This window comes from Galleria mellonella, unplaced genomic scaffold (assembly GCF_026898425.1).
Source record: "Galleria mellonella isolate WM207_F2 unplaced genomic scaffold, CSIRO_AGI_GalMel_v1 utg184, whole genome shotgun sequence".
Taxonomy (NCBI): domain Eukaryota; kingdom Metazoa; phylum Arthropoda; class Insecta; order Lepidoptera; family Pyralidae; genus Galleria; species Galleria mellonella.
The window spans coordinates 4,665,766-4,684,846 of NW_026442025.1; the positions used below are offsets into that span (position 1 = coordinate 4,665,766).

A 19,081-nucleotide genomic window follows, 5' to 3' on the forward strand; every position below is an offset into this window, starting at 1 on the left:
GCACTTTAAAAAGATTGAAATACATTTTATGCCAAAAGATTCTGGTTTAGTTTGATTTTTTTCTTAATAAGTTAAGAAACAATTATTTTAAAAAGGTCCGTAATTATTTCAGTGGTTTTCTTATTTTAGCTTGAAAATATTGGAAATTACTGTTTTCATTTTAATTTCAGAAGCTAAGATATGTGGACAAAAATAGAAAGAATTCACAAACTAAATAGTGATGTACAGAGAGCTATAATAAAAATATAGAAACGATTATAAATCTCAAGATCAAATATTTAACATAGAAACGTATAAAATCTTAAAAGGTATACTTATATAAAAGCAGGTATAGCGAGAACATGACGCGTCTCAGTACAAAGTATCGAGGAAGATGATAAAATTTACAACATTACTTTTTTGATGGATTTTTAAGCACTTCTCATTTGTTGTAATTTTAACTACCTGAACCATTCCATCAAAGCCATGGAAATCCCGCGCTATTTGACCTTTAGGCTAGGGTCTCCTTGGTAGATTTTGATCTACTATTAGTACTGGATCTTAAAATAACCATTGGGAGATATTCTCGGAGTTTAAAGAAAAACGGCGTAAGAGCGTATAGTGTCTCAGGATCAATTGGAATATCCGTATTTAGACGTAAATTTACTAGGGCCTCTGTTTTTAGTAATAGTAGAGAGTACTTCTTCTTTTGGAAGTAGAACGAGTAGTTCCTGGAGCCAACCATTGTTATTGCCGCTGGTTAAGTATCCTATAAAACGTATATTAGTTAAAGCAGGAGTTGATTACTGTAATTAGAAGAGCTCTGTGCCCACACAGAGTAAAAAAAAAAAAGACTATTGCAAATCTTACGCAAATTTTCGTCTTCATTACTTTAAACAAGAAAAATTATATTGTATAGTAAAATTTTTATTGTACATATTTCACATTAAACAAATTAGATGAGAGATTCAACATACAATGTCAGACAAGTGCTATAAATATTTTTGTAAAATCTATACAATCCAAATAAATTTTATATTTACACTATAAAGTAACTAATTATTCTATAGTACTCATCGATATAAACATTTTTAAAAAGAGACATAGTAATTTTTTAAAGGTTTTATAATGCTATAAATATTCATTTGTTTATGATTTTTATTACTATCAAACGTTGATACGAATAACATTGGAGCTCTTTCGTACCACAGACATAATGCTAGTTTGTGGTACGTATTTTGTAGAGTCGATTTTGTTCTTCTTGTGGTCATAGATTAGAGAAAGATGTTTATGTCTATTATCCTTGACTTGAATTAGTCTGTGATTATGTCTGAATTTTGTTTAATTGAATTGAATGAACGTTGCAGTGATTGTGAAAATCATAAAATAAACATATTACATTTATACAACGAATTATTTTACGAATATTTATATAACACGTACATGTAAAATGAATTCAACAATATCCGATGATTTGACCCGAGATCATCTAGCATTAGAAGCAGCAAAGTGTATCGGTAGGTTATCTTATTTAAAAATGGAACTATTCAGTCAATTGTTCTACAAAGTTTGTTTGACAGTTTATTTATAAATAATTTTATTTTTATTTAAGAAAGCATATTTACAAACAATAAAAACGTTAGATCTTTACATAAAGAGCTATTGGAGGTCAATCTTTCAATCTCTGCGTACATAACCGAGAGTAAGCGACGCCTAAAAAATCTCCGATTGGAATTGGCATACGAAGCAAAAAGTTCTCAAAGGGTTGTTGAAATATTGTCTGAAAAATGTGAGTATATATTTAAGAACTTCCTAGAAGTATACCAAAATGCACTTACTATTAGGTTTATTTACCTTTACGCCGTCCTTGGTATTGCTTGGAGGAGGCAGATAGGTTTATATACATATAAAATGTAAAATAGTGTATAATATGCTGCTCATGGGACTTAGTAAGTATTGTTAAGATTATGAAGGCGCTATTTTACTTGTGTCAGGAATTGTGTGGGTTATTCTATAATTGGAATAGGAAGAAACAACATATAGATATCAATGGCCATATATACACAATGTGTTATTTCGGTTTGAGTATATCGTTAGAGGCACTATGCATTAAGAACTTGGAAAAATTTTAAGGAATTTTTTAATGTTGCAATAACTCTATTTTCACCTATTAGTTAGGTTTTCTTGAGAGGATCAATTTTGCTAATATGTTATTTTTTCATGTGTTGCCTCATTTCCAAGTTATATAGGCCCAATCATTTCAGACTATTGCAACTCAAAAATGGAGTGAAGTACAATCTAAGTTCTTGGTCCATGGTGCCCCTAAGGGCATCATAATGATATGGAAAAAGTTTTTTTTTTTTAGGCTTTACAATAGTCCTCTTAACTCCAATAACCACCCCTAAAAGTATCCATTGACCATTATTTCTCAGACATTTAAATAAAATAGAATATAAAAAGAAATAAAAATGGTATAAAATATGTTCCTGCCAGCATATCAGCAACATAGTTTGTCTTGTTTATTGTTTGCTATGAGGAATAGGACCCATGTTTCTTTGCGGAAAATGTTTGATATCTCTGGTAGAACACTTTTAAAGGGACACTAATGATTTCTTTTATGTAAAGTAATATTATTCATCATATTACAGAGTAAAATGTCTAAATCACCACAAAAACGATGTAAAACATCCCATATGAATATCAGCCAAACACAAGATAATACATATAATAGTAATAAATATAGTAAACGTCAACAAGCTAGGACTTTCATAAATTGGTATAAGCGCATGGTTGATGATGAAAGACAGAATCTCTGCTTATATCTTGCTGATGATGCCATTTTAGAATGGTTTGGAAGAACTATAAAAACCAGGAAAAAAGTATCTGCATTTCTCAAATATGATATGCAATGTTCAAGACATGACTTTACAACCATAGAAAGTATAGACAAGATTCAAATAAGACAGCATAGGATCAGCAGGTTTGTAGATGTTTTATATATTCTATGCCTTTATAAAGTGGTTATGAGGCAGATGATATTTTATTGTTATGAAAATGTTGCTATATTTTTCAGAATTTCCTATTGGGATTAGATAAATACATTTATTGTTAACAAATGTTTGTTATTAGCCATTTCCTGCAGCTTTACCTATGCTAGTCAGCATATAAAGTATCCTATGTGTTAAGATATAACTTGGCAAGTTTCATTTCGATCTGTTCAGCTGTTTAAGTATGACTGAGTAACCAATAACTATCTAATTTTTACATTTATAATATCCATATGATTTATAGTGATACTACAAATTTTCAGAAAAGATGATACATTGGCTAGCCCACTTGACTCTCCTGACATTATTGATTGCAAAATCAAAAGATCTGTTAAAAGAAATCTCAATGACAGTCCTGAATGGGCAGAAGGGTGTAACCCACAAGATGACCTAAAAGAATCAAATTTTGCCATAAAACGTATTAAGAAGCATCATGTTGAAACTCAATACCCTGATAATAAACATGAAGATCTGATAAGTCAAAGAAATGGACTTAAAAGAGAGTATACAGCTGAGGAAGGTGCAGAGATAAATAGCAAGGGTGATAGTGTGCTTGGAAAGAGAGCAAAAAGAAGATGTGTGCCGGTCACACCTCCAAATTGTGAAGTGGGACAAGGAGATTGTCTGCCCTCTACCAGTGGGACAGATTCAGATAGATCCCATGATACACTTAATGCTCAACTACCCAAACTAGCAGTTGAATGCAATGGTTACATAGAATTTGTGAGATCTAGAAGTAATAGGAGCACAGATACAATGAAATGGGATAGAAAGTGTAAGATTCAAATCAGTTATTCACAAGATCCATTAAACATTGGCGAATATATAATATGGGCATTGGTATATTCAGATGAAAGTAAATGCAGGAGGAATCTTTTGGCTGCTTTTGAAGAGGCTGCAAAAAAAGATTTAGAAAATACCAATGTTTAGCACAATTATGTTGCTATCAATTCACAAGTTAATAAAACAATAAACTGCACATCTCTTACAACAGATTGTATAATTCTAATCCAGGTTATTATCAGTAGATTTTATCAGTCTTTAGTAAAATATATTGGGATCGATTTTGAGGTGGCATTTTTCAAAGCTATCTAAAAATTAAAATTTCAATTTGATATCGCAATAACATATTTACTTAAAATACCAATACAACCTAAATTTCTAATAAATTTAAGTAAACAAAATAAATTTTGTCTATGACCCATAAAGTAATAATTTCGCCAAACTATCATATTAAAATATTAGGTTAAAACATATGTTTAAAGAAATAGTGCTTTAGAATCAACCCCACTGACTTCCTCATGTATTCATAATTTTGGTTCCTTTTGTGGTTTCAGACCTATATTTTAATGCATCTCGCCAAAGATTTGTAGATTTTTTATTTCTACAAACATGCCCCATTCATATGACTAATAAACATGATGTATTCCTATACAAGTTAAAATCTCATTTTCATCCTATTTGCTATAACGAATAATGACAAAGTTATTTTATGAATTAGGTTTCTTGTAAGTGGTTTTGATATAAATATGCCAGCTTATCCTATAGATATCTTGTTACATACTGGCGCAAAATATTTTATTGTGTGGGTAGGCAACAATCATGTGTTGCTAAAGAGAGCAGAAGTAGATTATTAATTTCTTCCTAATTCAAAAGATTTTATTTTCTCTATGTACTTGCTGAAGCATGTGATATGACTAGTTATATCACTTACAATTAATTTCTAAAGTAGGTTTACATTATGACTATTTTTTTACCTTTATGAATTTGTCGAATGCAATATTTGCTAGTGTCTATTCTTTGTTTTCAAATAATAAAAGGTAGGGACCAATGTTTTTAAAAATTAATAATTTGTATGAAAAAATAAGGTCTTATCATATTGATAGATTATGTTGTATTACATTGGAATGGTCATATTTTAAAATTGTGTTCGGCTTTTATATATAAGTTTTATGTTAAGCTATTATGTTTCAAAAATCTTGTTTGGATTTTATGAGGGCAAACAGGTTTTTGTTCATGCTTGATTCATAAATATTTTCTGTGTATGAATGTTACACATAGGGTGTCTTTACACTATAGATGACTGCTGTCTGTAACTTCTCACTTCGTATGTATTGATTAAGTACATTAGATACGCTGTGAGCCTAAATAACAGCACGAAACAAATTCACGGCATTTATTCTTCCCGTTAACATGGAATTAATAGTGAGATACATTAATACAAATTTAGTAACAGCAGTTTGCCTGTAATAAACAGATTCTTGCCTCTAGCGAGATCAACAAAATTTTTATTATATCTACTTAACACCACTATATTTTACACCATTTCCGCCTCAAGGTCCCTTATTTAAAGAGTTTAAAATACTTACCAATTGTTACGATTATTAAATACTGTTTTACTTTTAATACCACCGACTTTTGTGTCTTTTTATAATTAGTTACAAAAGTTAGCCCTAGTGAGATAGGTTTTAAGTATTCTTTTATTTGTATGTTTTTCACCAATAGTCGATTTTATATTTGAATCAATATTTGTGCATGGACTCCTTGTGTAGTTCCCTTAGGGGGAACACAGTGGTATATATTAAATGTAAAGTTAATTTGCCTGTGGCAACTGTGGCTGGATGTAATACGAGAAGTATATTTAATAGCGAAACGAAAGATTTATTTGTATATATAAACCAAACCTCAGTGATTTATATACTCTTTGCATATAACAATAAAGAAAGAAATGTCATCTGTTAAGGATTACTAACTTGCAGAGATAATGGTGCTCTGATAAATATTAATTACTTTATTTTTGAATCAAGGATCATCTGTTCTACAATTTTATTACATCATAAAGGTTTTACATCAAATTTGACTTCTCACCCCTATGGGAACTAATACGACTGGACCATAGACATTTACTTACCGGTTACAACAATAACAGAGAATACATGGGCTAGTACATCATCTGTAAATAACAATCCAATCAGATTTAATAACTTATTTAACTTACCCACTACATTTAAATATTTGTGTAATATTTAAGTAAAACTGCCTATACAGAAATTCAAATATGAAATCAGCTGTTACTTATAGCATAGTATTTCCGATAATCTGCTTGTTTAGCAGTATTAATAATGGAAAAAATATATTCAAATAGGAACTGTTCCCTGAGAAAATCCAGTTAGGACCTAAAAAAGTTGTTGGGAGGAAAATTATTACTTATATGAATTTTAATAAGATTTAGGTCTATATTCTTATATTTACATTTAAGTTTTGTTATAAAGTTACTTGTAAAGTAAAATACAAAGATTTTTTGTTTATCCTAGAGATGTATAAGGCCAATAAAACTGTTTATGAATAATACTTTTTTTTTTTTAGTAAAAACATATCTCTTATAAAATATTTATTTGTTTTATATTACAAACAGGAAGAACAACTTGTCAATATTAAATATTCCAATATATCACAAATATTTTTTCAAGAACAAGTTTAGTAAAAGATACACCAAAATCACACTTGGATCCCCACAGAAGGCTGTGGGGTAACTGGGATCCCTCTAGGCCTCTGCAGATGAACACTTTTCTTTATTGATTGACTGTATTTGAATTTTAACATATTAAATTGCATACTATAACATACAAAATGTATTTCATCTGCACAGACATTTTCTTTCACCAGTCATTACCAACCTATCGCCAACCTACACCAAAGTGGAGGAGAAATGTTGAGTAAAGGATTATAAGTGTTTAAAAAACACCACCCTCTATTACTGGATTTTGAAAATGTTCTCCCCCACAATATCTATCAACTTGAAATAATTCAGGAAAGTGCAAGTTGAATTGGTTGCTGGAGTTAAATATTGAGCAAAAAAGTCTGACTAAATCCTTTTTGTAAAGGTATTATCAGATCTATAATAAAATACCGTGGCACCTATATGGCATAAACTTAATAGTGGCAGAATTGTTCTATAAATTAGATTATGAGCTAAGTGCTTTCAAATTAAATGCACTTCTGACTTGTATACATCTTTGTGACCATTTTTACCTTAACCTACTGTTCCACTATCACCTTTATCCCCCTTTCCATCCACATACAATGTAATACCAATATTACATATTATAAAATTGTTTTATTCTTAAAATGTAATGTTTTATTGGCATTTGTTTTTTAACAAAAAAAAAAAAAAAAAAAATACTAGACATTATATAGCGCCATCTAGTGCTACCAGACCAATATAAATAGAGATATTTATAAATATATCTGTGTATTTGTATTGTGCGAGCATCGAACCCGCGACTATCGGAAAGTAAGGGGATGTATTAAACCGATACACTATCAAGGTTACAGAGATTTAAAAGCTTACATTGATAATAGTTTTGAACATGTTTAGAATATTTCTATTTGCTTACAACACGTAAAGAAAAAGGAGAAAAATAATAATATACGTTACTGAGATAGATAAGGAACTTCATAGATTGATCAGCTACAAAAAGTTTGATGGAATTTATAAACAAAAAAAATTTATGTATAAAAAAAAAGAAATCCCACAAAATTATACATTTTGTGTGCATTAAAGCATATTTAAACATTTTGTTCTTAAAATGCAATATCATAGAATCATTAAAATGGTTAAAACCATTAAAAAGAGAGTAAAAAAAATCAGTTATAATCCAAATAAAGCTCCAAATGCCAATGAATTGAAATAACAATAAATACATGTTGTACATACATGAATGTTGCAAACATACACACATCTGTCACACCTGTCTCCCATTAGGGTAGGCAGAAACAATGGAACAACAAATGTTTCTATACAAACATTTGGTGTTATTATTGCAATTTAAATTCCTTGCAAATTCAGGATTTATATTACACACACACACACTAGTGTAATTGATATTTGTTATATCTCTATGATAATATTAGAATAGAGATGACCACCATCATCAGACACATAAGTCACATACAGAGCTAGTATCATTGTATTATCTATGTAAATCTTTAAAATATATATGTATTAAAACTTGTATGTGGATGAAAATCAGAGAATATGGAGCTTTATGGTCCTTAATTTTTGTGTATACATCAGTAATTTCACATTATAATTATGATTTATATTGAAATTAAAATATACATTTTAGTTAGATATTATCAGTTAAAACAATTGATTAATCAATATAACAAAATAATATTATAACTAATAAAAAAAAATCAAATAGTGTAATTCTGCTATTCATAGGTCAAACCATAAATCAGAGTGAGATAGTAGATGATTTATAAGACCAAGATTGACTTAAAATCTGCACAAAGTTTATATAAATTATTTTTTTTATTCTGTGAAACATATAAAACATTGTGTTAATTACCTGTATATGTATATATATGTGATGTTGGACATTTACCATGATCGTAACACCATGCTTTTACTATTCAAATTTATTTAATGTTACATGATTTTAATGATGGCAAAAAAGAATATCAGACAATACTGAGCTTATTTGTTATTCAAATAACTTTACAAATGCAAAACCTCTTAAAGCCAAATGTTTGCAAATAAAACATAAATACTGATAGATGCATGTCCTAAATTGAAATGCAGAATTTTTTTAGCCTGGAAATGGGCTTGTATATTGAAAGAAAATTTGAATTTAGAAAATAAGTTATAATATATATATATATATATATATATATATATATATATATATATATATATATATATATATATATATATATATATATATTGTAAATTATTTGTTTCAGATATACATATATACATATTTTCTCATTACATTATGAAAACACTATGAACGGTGTGTTCTACATTTTTATTACAGCCCTTTCAACTAAAAAATTATCAATAATTTATATTTTCCCTATAAATTCAAACTAGCAAGTATTCCTGTTTGCATGTTAATTGTGTCACTAATAATAAACATATACAATAAAACAATAATACAACACACTTTGTCTAATAACATATCACTAATTTAACTAAAAAACCAATTTCATATGAGTATCAATAGTAAATTGGTAAAATAAACATTATTTATACAATTTCCTGTCTCGACAAATTGAGGGGAGATCATGATTCAGCAATGTAGTCTATATGTATATCATATTATGTATAATCCATATGCATATTCCTAATATTATTTTAATATCTAGTGCATTTTGTAAAAAAATGAATAAACAAAATATGATTTATAACCTCAAGACATTCAGTCTATCATATGGCTTACCTAGACCACATAGTCTATTAGAATTGTTGGTCAAAATCTGGAGCTTCATTAACAGCATTTGTGTCTTCAAGGTCTTCTTTAGCTGCATTATCTTCAATGACAGGCTCATTAAGGGGATTATGAACATTCAGTGCAGGGCTTAGTTTAGGAGGCTGAGCAGCTGGTGTTACCTTGGAAGGAACTGCTGGTGCACTTTTAGTTGTCAATGCAGATTTCAACCTTTCAATCTCTTTTTCCAAATCTTCAATTTTCTGCTTCCTATCAGTCAGTTGGGCTGTTAGTGTGTCTTTTTCAAGTCTCAAAGTCTCTAACGTAGCAGATTTACTTACTTGCAAATTTTGCAGAGACTGTAATTCAGTTTTGCAAAATTCCAAATCAACACGTGTACGATTGACTTTTGTTTCTGATTTAGCTATTTTACTCTTGTATTCAGCTACGTCGTCAGACAATTTTACCTTTTGTTTGTCCAGATCATTGACTTTACTAACATACCCATCTCTCTGTTCCATTAGAGTCAAAGACTCCTCCATACACGATGTCTGCTGTTTTGAGCATTCCTGTAGTTGTGTGCTAATTTCAGCAATTCTAACTCGTAATTCAGCTTCCATGCTCCAACTATTGAATAGTGAAAGTAAAAGTAAGATGCATAAAGCGAAGACAATATACATAGGCCAGCGACGCATGTTTTCTATACCCATATCTTATTATAGATTATGATATTATAATAGTCGTTTAAACAAATATAGAACACTAACTATTTAATTCATTAATTAAATTGAAAACACGGAAAAAGACTTCTTAATTTCTAGGTAGTAAATAAATTAGACATTAGTTTGATTGACACTGCAGATTAGGAGTACTCCAACTGACAGTAGTAGTAGTTGTAGTACTAATTTATCCACAATTAAAAAGGTAAAGGAACTATGCCATACAGCCTGATCTTTAATACTACAACCACTGACATTGTCTACGACTGCAACTGACAGCCAGTATTGTAGCAAAACTTACAAGTGGTTTCAAGGGTGTAATCACATAAATGCAAAGATATGAATTTCCCTGTTTAGTTATAGATTTCAGTCTATAAAAATTAGAGCAACATGTAGAACATTTTGCAAATGTGAGGTGGATCTTGAATTCGAGGGTAAGTTAAGTTTTTAAAATGGCAATGTGTCTGGTCACGTGACCCTAACGAGCGCCCATAGACAACAGTTCTTCATCGACTTCTTTGGTTTATAGCCACGAGGTTTTTAGAAATATTTCAATTTATTAGTAAAAATAATAAACAGACATTTCTTTTTCTTTGAACAAAATGCCACCCAGTAATCCTTTACCGCCTAAAGAAAATGCTCTTTTCAAACGAATTTTGGTAAGTCCTGTTGTAAACATTTGATTTGGTACTTTAGGACTTGTCATTATTTTTTGGTTTTAGCACTTCGAGGTAGTAATTTAATAATAGATGTTAATTGGTTCATAGTAAAATACTGCATTACAAATTAATTTATTTTTATAAAGAAAATTAATATTTAAACAATTAATCATAATAAGTTATTAATAAAGACAACAACCTTGCACTATTTGGGCAATGAATCTAATAATAAATATAGGTTACAACTTGAAGCTTTAACGTTTTATTATTTTTCAGCGTTGTTATGAACACAAACAATACAAAAATGGATTGAAATTTGCTAAACAAATATTATCCAACCCAAAGTTTGCAGAGCATGGAGGTAAAGTTTAATTTTCTGTATGTTTTAATAATATTAAAACTGGAATGTAGTCATAAACATCTAAAGAGAACAAAGAGAGGTACTGTTATGAAAGTTCATTAGAAAGTCTAAGTAGGACGTAATAAATATTTCAAAATATAAAATTGGAATGTATGTGGGGGCTAAATTACTGAAATTTAATTTTTTAAATTCTTCCAGTTACAGGAAATTATATTTTAAGTTATTATTATTATTACATACATACAGTATTTGGATGTTATATTATCTTACTAATAATTAATAAAGCTTTTAAGTTTGTTATATAATTAATACTCTATGTTTCATAATTTTTTATATGTAAAAAAAAAACATTTATTGGGTCCAGTACAGCATCTTAAAATAATAAGAAAAATATGTGTACTATTGAAATAATAGAATAGTATTAATTTTCTATGTAGTCTAATAGCACACAAAATGTTAATATTTCTACATCATATTTAATTGCTTTTTAAACATTCCATGGACTAATATTTATGTATACTTTTTTAGAAACACTGTCAATGAAGGGGTTGACCCTCAATTGTATGGGCAGGAAGGAAGAGGCTTATGAACATGTACGCAGAGGTCTCCGTAATGATCTTCAGTCTCATGTCTGTTGGCATGTCTATGGTCTGCTTCAAAGATCAGATAAAAAGTATGATGAGGCAATCAAATGCTACCGCAATGCTCTCAAATGGGAAAAGGAGAATATTCAGATCTTAAGAGACCTTTCACTTCTCCAAATTCAGATGCGTGATTTGGAAGGTTATAAAGTATGTATATTTCATTTAAAAGAAATGTTAAATTAGCATTATATTACATACTAGCTCTGTTTTGATTACATGAGACATGTGTGCATTTGCTTAAAGTTTGCGTATAATATAATCTAGAATATGTTTTATCTGTATACTAAATTTCATTCAAATTTGATGTGTTAAAAGTAACATACATCTTTTAAAACTTGCTTTAATAATGATTGAAATATACAAAGTTTTCTATATGGGAAATGGAATATCGAATAAATATTTGTCAGACAAAAAATTTGTACATTGAGATGTTTCCCAGTTAATCTTGAGAGTATTAATTGGCATATTTAAGATAATTTCCCAAACGGGGCTTGGCTTTTTTTAAAAATGGCACATTTTCTTAAGAGAAAAGGTCTAAGGACCTAGATTTGTTCTAAGCTGAAAGTTCTTATTTCGACCTATATAAGAAGTATTTAAGTCCTTACCTTATCCCTCCAGGATCAGCCACCACCTTTTAAATATTCCTATGCAACATAAAACTTTTTTTTAATGGATGAAAATTTGATGTTAAAACCATCCTATTGGTATATGCTGGTGGGGTACTGGTGAGCAATAGCAAATGAGGATGAAAGCAAGTCATTTAGCCAATTGTGATAAATTCAACTAGAATTAACCACAATGGGTTTCAGGGTAATTGGTGTGGAAGTTAATCTATTGGGTATGTCACTAGTAATGGGGCTGTTAGGGTTTAGACCCCATTACGAATAATCTCACACCACACCACTTCATTACATAATATTGAATGAGGTCATGATATTAGATTCATTATATATGACAAAATATATATATATATATATATGTTTTTGAAATGCTTTATATTAACATCAATATGGATTGTAATCACTACTAATTTATGGAAATTGGTGACTGACATCTATAGACACAACACTGGATATCACAATATACTGTCATAAAGTGGTACCTCTCATGGCTGCTACTATTTCCTGATAGCCTATTATTATTATACTACGTAAAATATAATTATTTGACATGGACTTAAAATTGTACAAATATATACACATTATATTAGAAAGAAAATAGGTCTCAATTGGAAATAAAATTTAACTGTATTTTGTATTCTACCTACTTGCCTTATAATTATAAGGAATGCATTGGGACAACAAAAGAAAAAAATATAATTATAAATTTGTACTCATAAAAAAAATAAATATTAAATTCTTAATTTAAACTTTAGTTTTTGTTTTATAACTGAAGTATAACACAATTAAATAATAGAAATAAAGTAACTGAGTATTGTATTGATTTACAAAAGTAGTGACTATGTATCTATAATTTCCAGGATACAAGGTATCAGCTGTTCATGCTCAGACCCACACAGCGGGCTTCATGGATTGGATTTGCCATGAGCTATCACCTGCTCGGTGATTATGAGATGGCAAACAGTATTTTAGATGCATTCCGCACAAATCAAATGAAAGGCCCATATGATTATGAGCATTCAGAACTTCTCCTTTACCAAAATATGGTTATAGCTGAATCAGGCCAGTATGAACGGGCATTACAACACTTACAAAAGTTTCAAAGCCAAATTCTTGATAAGTTATCAGTTAAAGAGACATCTGGCGAATATTATTTGAAGCTTAAGAGGTATGTAGTGCATTGTTGCTTTTTAGTGTTTAAAATATTAGATATATACAAGCACATTTTACATTTATGTACAACACTAGTTTTTACTCTTAACTTTTATCACATAACTGGAATATATTCAGTTATCAGGATAAATATTTTTTTTTATATAATTACATTTATTTCATAGGCTATTAATATATTATTTTGCTTCATTTTTCAAACTTCACTTAAATGAATCTAGGGTATGAGGTAAATTGTTAGATAGGGATGGAAAACTCATATAAATGTATTGTGCTATAATTTTATACAATTATTAAAAATAAATTATAGTCCACATATAAAATTTATATTATATCCATCTTATATATTATGAAATTGAACCGTTACAAATTTCTCATTAAAAATAAATAATAATTGGTTAATGTAATTCCATTACAGGTTCAAAGAAGCAGAAGCTGTTTATGAGGATTTATTAAAAAGAAATCCAGAAAATGTTATGTATTATCAGAAACTTATAGAAGCTAAACAACTTAGTAATCCTGATGATAAAGTGGCCTTCTTTGATGTATATAAGTGAGTGGTTTTTGTGTCTAAAATATCACTAATGTCTTAGACTTACCCATAGATATAAATAAGTTTCTAAATTCTTATATAAAAGTTACCTACAAAATTGTCTCGAATTAAAATTAAGACAAGTAGTTATTGTAGGACAGGATATAAATGGAACTTATTATTTTAGTTATATAATTTGTAAGATCATTTTCAATACATACCTTTTATTGGGGGTTGACAATTACTTGAAATCAATCAGGCAACAAAAATCAGTTGTTTTTTTATGCTACAATGGTGGCAAACAAGCATACAGCCAGTCTAATAGGAAATGGTCAATGTGTCCTCTAGACGCCTGTAACACTAGGGTTGTTACGTGCGTGTTACTGACTCTGAAGAATCCTTATTACTTTTGTTTTGTACTCATAAACATAAAGATGAGCCGAGAAAACTTCCTTTTTAAAAAGAAATTAAGATGTTTGCTTCATTAAGTTAGTTAATAATTGTTAATTTATGTTTCAGGAAAGAATACCCCAAAGCAATAGCTCCGCGGCGGTTGCAGTTAACGGATGCGCAAGCGCAGCCCGTTTTCCAACGGCTTGTGGACGAGTACCTTAGGCACGGGCTGCATAAAGGCATCCCGCCACTTTTTGTAGATCTCAGGTTTGTTCTGATTTTCATTGTCTCTATATCTTTATATATTTATGAGCAGGCAACCATAGAGAGTGAATAATTATCATTTTGGTTGATCATTTCCTGAATCATATTGTTTCTGAACATAAAAAATCATTTCCTTCGGGGATTGATAGGAAAAGATAAATTACCATTGGTGGGATATCAATTGTTTAAATGATAATGGAATAGCCTTGTCAACGCTATTGGTATACCAATACCGTTGGCGAATTACGAGGCATGCCACGCGATCCCCTCTAGAAACCATTGTGGTTAATTCCCATTGGTAAAATGTCACGATGTCCTAATTGTCCTAGATGGGGGGAAAGAGATTGTTAGCAATGGAGTTTGACAGCCACATTGTTAGCAAAATGCCCTATAAGGTCGACATCCGTGTCGTTCCCCCTGGAAGTCATCGTGAACAATTCTTGTTGAATTCGTCACGATGGGCTAACTGACCTGCTTCATCCTCACCTATCATCCTGCACTGGTGCCCCACCGGTGTATGCCGTTGGCGCGGGTGGGATTACCATTTCATAATCATCCATTAAAAAAAACTGTCCTGAATGTGTACCAAAGAATGATGATGATGATAGGTGAGAACTTATCATCATTTTTTGAAACCGCGCGTATATAGACAGCGCAAGTGAGGTTACTATTCCATTTTTTTTTCGTAAAAAAGTCCAGGCGAATACTTAATGTATATACACATATAAAACTGCTATCTATAAGCTAACATTGTGTGTAGCAATTAACGGTGTACAATTTTAAAACAATTAGTTATGAAAACTTACTTATAAATACAAATGCGAACATCCTACAACTAATTAATGACGATAATATATAGTTATCTCCATCTCAGTTTTTATACTGAGCTTGAGAGATTGCAGTGTCATAAACTATTTGTCCAATATTCAAATTTAAGTCAATATTACTGTTTCAGATTACATGAAGTGCCAGAGATGTTTACGCACTATTATTAGTTACCAAATGCTGTTTCAGGTCATTATACGCAGACCAAAGTAAAGCGGACACAATAGAGAAGTTAATATTACAATATATAGAGAATTTATCAAAGACTGGCACATTTAGTTCAGATGCGAATGAAGTGAAGCAACCGGCGAGTGCGCTGCTATGGGCGTACTACTTCGCCGCTCAGCATTTCGATTATAAGAAGGATACTGATAGAGCATTACATTATATCGACGCGGCGATAGAACACACCCCCACACTTATAGAACTGTTTATTGTTAAGGGCAGGATATATAAGGTATGTAATATTTATTTATTTACTCTTTATTGCACGATAAAACTTTGTAGAAATGGCGAGCTTAATGCAATATGGTATTCTCTACCAGCTAACCATTAGGTAAATACAGAAAGCGTATGAAGGGCAGATGTGGTGAAAAATATGTGGCATAATTATAGCAATATGTTTGTTATTATAAGCACTATGTAATTTTTTTTTTATACAATTTAGAATGGCCAACTAGCTGACGGTCCACCTAATGGAAAGTGGTAACTGTCGCCTATAGGCATGCCATTCCTGAGGATTCAGGTGTTATTCCTCTGTACCCAGTAATTTCACGCCATATCCCACCCTTCAAACCGAAACACAGCTATGCAAACACAACTGCTTCATGGAACATGAATGGGACAGAGGTACCTAAGCAATCGACTTTTGTACAAAGTCTCCCTCTGGTGAAAGATATACCTCCTTGTTCATAAAAATGTTATACGTTTCATAAACCAATTTTAGCTATTGACATACATTGATTCTTTCTTTAGTGCTAAATTTCTAATTTGAAAGGAAATGACAAAATAATCAACATTTCAATCAGTCTTTTTCATAAGGGAAGTTTAGCCAGTAGATGCCATATTTGGTAAGCGGATTAGGAACCGCAGTTAGGCTTATGAAATATGTTTAAAGAGATGTGCTGCTGCCCATCCAACTACCGTTAAGTTCCCTTAGTCGCTTCTTATCACACTCACGGGAATGGAAGTGGTGACCTATTCTATTCTGAGATCACACAAACAAAACAATGTAATATAGTTCAGATAGTTTTGTAGTGATAGTTTTTTCCGTGAATAAGGGCGGTAATTTGCAAAGATTTTTGCCATGTTTTTATGCAACAAAGAGTTAGGGCTCATTCTAGAGGGCGCCAACGAGGCAATTGCTCAAAACAGTCAAGTCACTATAAGTAAGTCATTATGAGTAAGTGTTTTTATTACCTGTCCAATACATTTTCCTTTTTCCATTATAAGTTGATATGGTCATTCATTATATGTAATTGATGTAAATATGTTGCCTGGCTCGGCAAAATTTCTTAATTGAATTTGGAATGGTGATGGCTGATGGACAACTTCAGTCATAATAAAATATACTGTGACGCTTATGGTACCCTTCATGCATTGCCATTACGAAGATTACGATGTTATTTTTTATACGTTGTAATTTTACTAGTAATACACCCTTAGAACCAAAAGATCAGCTGCTTGTCAGCAGAAATATGGGTAAGACAGAGTTTACTTTGTCTTCTTGTATGTAATTTTTAATTTTTGAGCCTAATTTTAAATTGTTTCAGTAGTCTTTCCAATGAAACATATCGTGTTGTTATTATTAATTGAGTTTCGTTTGTTATGATCTCTGTGGTGTATTGATAGGCATATTGCTTTGGATAATGAGGGCCGGGTTCGAATCCCAGTCGGGCCAATAAGCGGAATTTTTTTTCTAAACTGGCTCATGTTTGCGTGTTCCGGGCTGTGCCTCCACATTATTGTTCTTTATACCTTATTACGCAGGGTCACAGCTCGAGTAGCAGGCGATCAGTGTGATTGTGAGGCCCTTATTATTATTTGAGTTTTTTTTTATTGGATGAAAATGGAATGGTAACCCCGCCTGCGCTAACAGGGTACGCTGGCGGGGCATCAGTGAAGGGTAATCGAGTGAGGATGAAAACAGGCCAGTAAGCCCATCATGATGAATTCGTCAGGAATTAATCATGATAGTTTCCAGAGGGAACCGCGAGTAGGTCGACATGGTTGGGTATATTGCTAGCAATAGGATTCTTAGTCTCCATTACTAACAATCCCCCACTTATTATCTGAGTTGGTGAGTGTATATGTGGTGTGGGCACTGGCGCGTGTTGCAGCACGCGGGCGACCCGGTGGCGGCGTACCAGTGGCTGGAGGAGGCGCAATTGCTGGACACAGCGGATCGCTATGTTAACTGCAAGTGCGCCCGCTACATGCTACGCGCCGACCACGTCAAGCGCGCCGAGGACATGTGCGCCAAGTTCACCAGGGAAGGTATCACCATTTTCATTTGTTCTTTTGTACTATTTATCATTATCATCATCATCATCATATCAGACGTTGATTGCCCACTGCTGTACATGTCTCTCCCATAAGAGGGGTTTTGCCAGTAGTTGCCAAGCTTAGCAGGCTACTACTGCTTGTAATATCTATAGAATGCATTAAATATATTTATTAAAATTTATTTACTTACTGGCTTTTTGTTTGCATATACATAGATTTCCTAAGTAGGGAATTTACTGAAATATACCACTTGTAGAGAAGAAAATATTATAGTTAGACCTTCAAGAACGTAACTGCGAAAATCACATCTGATTTGGTACAGTAGTTTTTGTATGATGCTGGAACAGACATACAGATATACAAAGTTTGTAAAATATATTTTTGCTCCTATTAATACCTCTCATATATTTCTTAAATATCCTTCGCGTACAGATAACGTCTAGTTGCTATTTTATTAAATTAGTAAGATTATTTGGTATTGTATGGCAGAAATATGTGGTCCCGGCATAGAATGGGCCACCCCTTCCTTTCCCGTAGTCATAAGAGGCGACTAAGGGAAAGTGAGGTATAGGCAGCAGTGTTCCTCTTAAAACATTGCCAAAGCCTAACTGCGGTCGCCAATGCGCTTGCCAAGCGTGGCAACTAATAGCAATATTGTGCTAAAACATGACTTTCTAAATATGTTTGTTATCCAATAAGCCATTTATGCCTGAATTAACTTTGATACATTGGGTAACGTAAAAGATTATTACATTTATTATTATAAGGGTATTATTGTTATAAGGGAGAGATAAAAGATATTTTATAAATTGTCGTTAGTGAAGCTAAAGGATTCGGAATACAGTTGAAGTTGGATTATATTAAATTAATATAAATATATTTATATCATTCACAGGTGTTCCCGCGACAGAGAACCTGAACGAAATGCAGTGCATGTGGTTCCAGACGGATGCGGCAGCCGCCTATCAGCGGCTGCAGCAGTGGGGCGAGGCGCTCAAAAAAGCGCACGAAGTTGACAGGGTCAGTAACGTGTTCAGAGAACTTCAGTACTTATCTAAAGATATCTTATTAGCTTATTGAAGTGTGGCCACGTCGCAATTATCTGTCAATTTGCAAAAACAATTGAAAAATTTTCAATGTTTTTGTCA

The 19,081-nt window shown here is 31.5% G+C and overlaps 3 protein-coding genes across 3 annotated transcripts in view; 2 read left to right on the forward strand and 1 right to left on the reverse strand.

Moving 5' to 3' along the window:
• The first annotated feature begins 1,263 nt into the window (after positions 1 to 1,263).
• LOC113512085 (uncharacterized) lies at positions 1,264 to 6,375 on the forward strand. The gene is made up of 4 exons (XM_026895858.3): positions 1,264 to 1,496; positions 1,592 to 1,768; positions 2,628 to 2,959; positions 3,290 to 6,375. The coding sequence occupies exons 3-4, from the start codon at positions 2,634 to 2,636 to the stop codon at positions 3,954 to 3,956; spliced, it is 993 nt and encodes a 330-aa protein (XP_026751659.1). The 5' UTR covers positions 1,264 to 1,496; positions 1,592 to 1,768; positions 2,628 to 2,633; the 3' UTR covers positions 3,957 to 6,375.
• A 2,363-nt stretch (positions 6,376 to 8,738) lies between these two features.
• Positions 8,739 to 10,135, reverse strand: LOC113512096 (calcium-binding and coiled-coil domain-containing protein 1-like). Its single transcript, XM_026895872.3, has one exon. It carries the CDS (start codon positions 9,949 to 9,951, stop codon positions 9,271 to 9,273), a length of 681 nt encoding a protein of 226 aa, XP_026751673.1. The 5' UTR covers positions 9,952 to 10,135; the 3' UTR covers positions 8,739 to 9,270.
• A 315-nt stretch (positions 10,136 to 10,450) lies between these two features.
• The window catches only part of LOC113512184 (N-alpha-acetyltransferase 15, NatA auxiliary subunit), a 119,099-nt gene continuing 110,468 nt past the window's right edge, over positions 10,451 to 19,081 (forward strand). Inside the window, exons 1-9 of the mRNA XM_052893783.1 lie at positions 10,451 to 10,619; positions 10,896 to 10,980; positions 11,509 to 11,771; positions 13,105 to 13,412; positions 13,833 to 13,967; positions 14,466 to 14,606; positions 15,618 to 15,885; positions 17,768 to 17,924; positions 18,829 to 18,953. Coding sequence (XP_052749743.1) covers positions 10,563 to 10,619; positions 10,896 to 10,980; positions 11,509 to 11,771; positions 13,105 to 13,412; positions 13,833 to 13,967; positions 14,466 to 14,606; positions 15,618 to 15,885; positions 17,768 to 17,924; positions 18,829 to 18,953 — 1,539 coding nt within the window. The 5' untranslated portion in view covers positions 10,451 to 10,562. The remainder of the gene's footprint in view (positions 10,620 to 10,895; positions 10,981 to 11,508; positions 11,772 to 13,104; positions 13,413 to 13,832; positions 13,968 to 14,465; positions 14,607 to 15,617; positions 15,886 to 17,767; positions 17,925 to 18,828; positions 18,954 to 19,081) is intronic.

What these genes read in the sequence shown, in the direction of transcription:
- LOC113512085 (XM_026895858.3), top strand. Translation starts at nt 2,634, where the DNA reads ATGTCTAAATCACCACAAAAACGATGTAAAACATCCCATATGAATATC. An exon ending in AGACAGCATAGGATCAGCAG is followed by an intron (nt 2,960 to 3,289) that starts GTTTGTAGATGT and finishes ACAAATTTTCAG; the next exon opens with AAAAGATGATACATTGGCTA.
- LOC113512096 (XM_026895872.3), bottom strand. Translation starts at nt 9,951, where the DNA reads ATGGGTATAGAAAACATGCGTCGCTGGCCTATGTATATTGTCTTCGCT.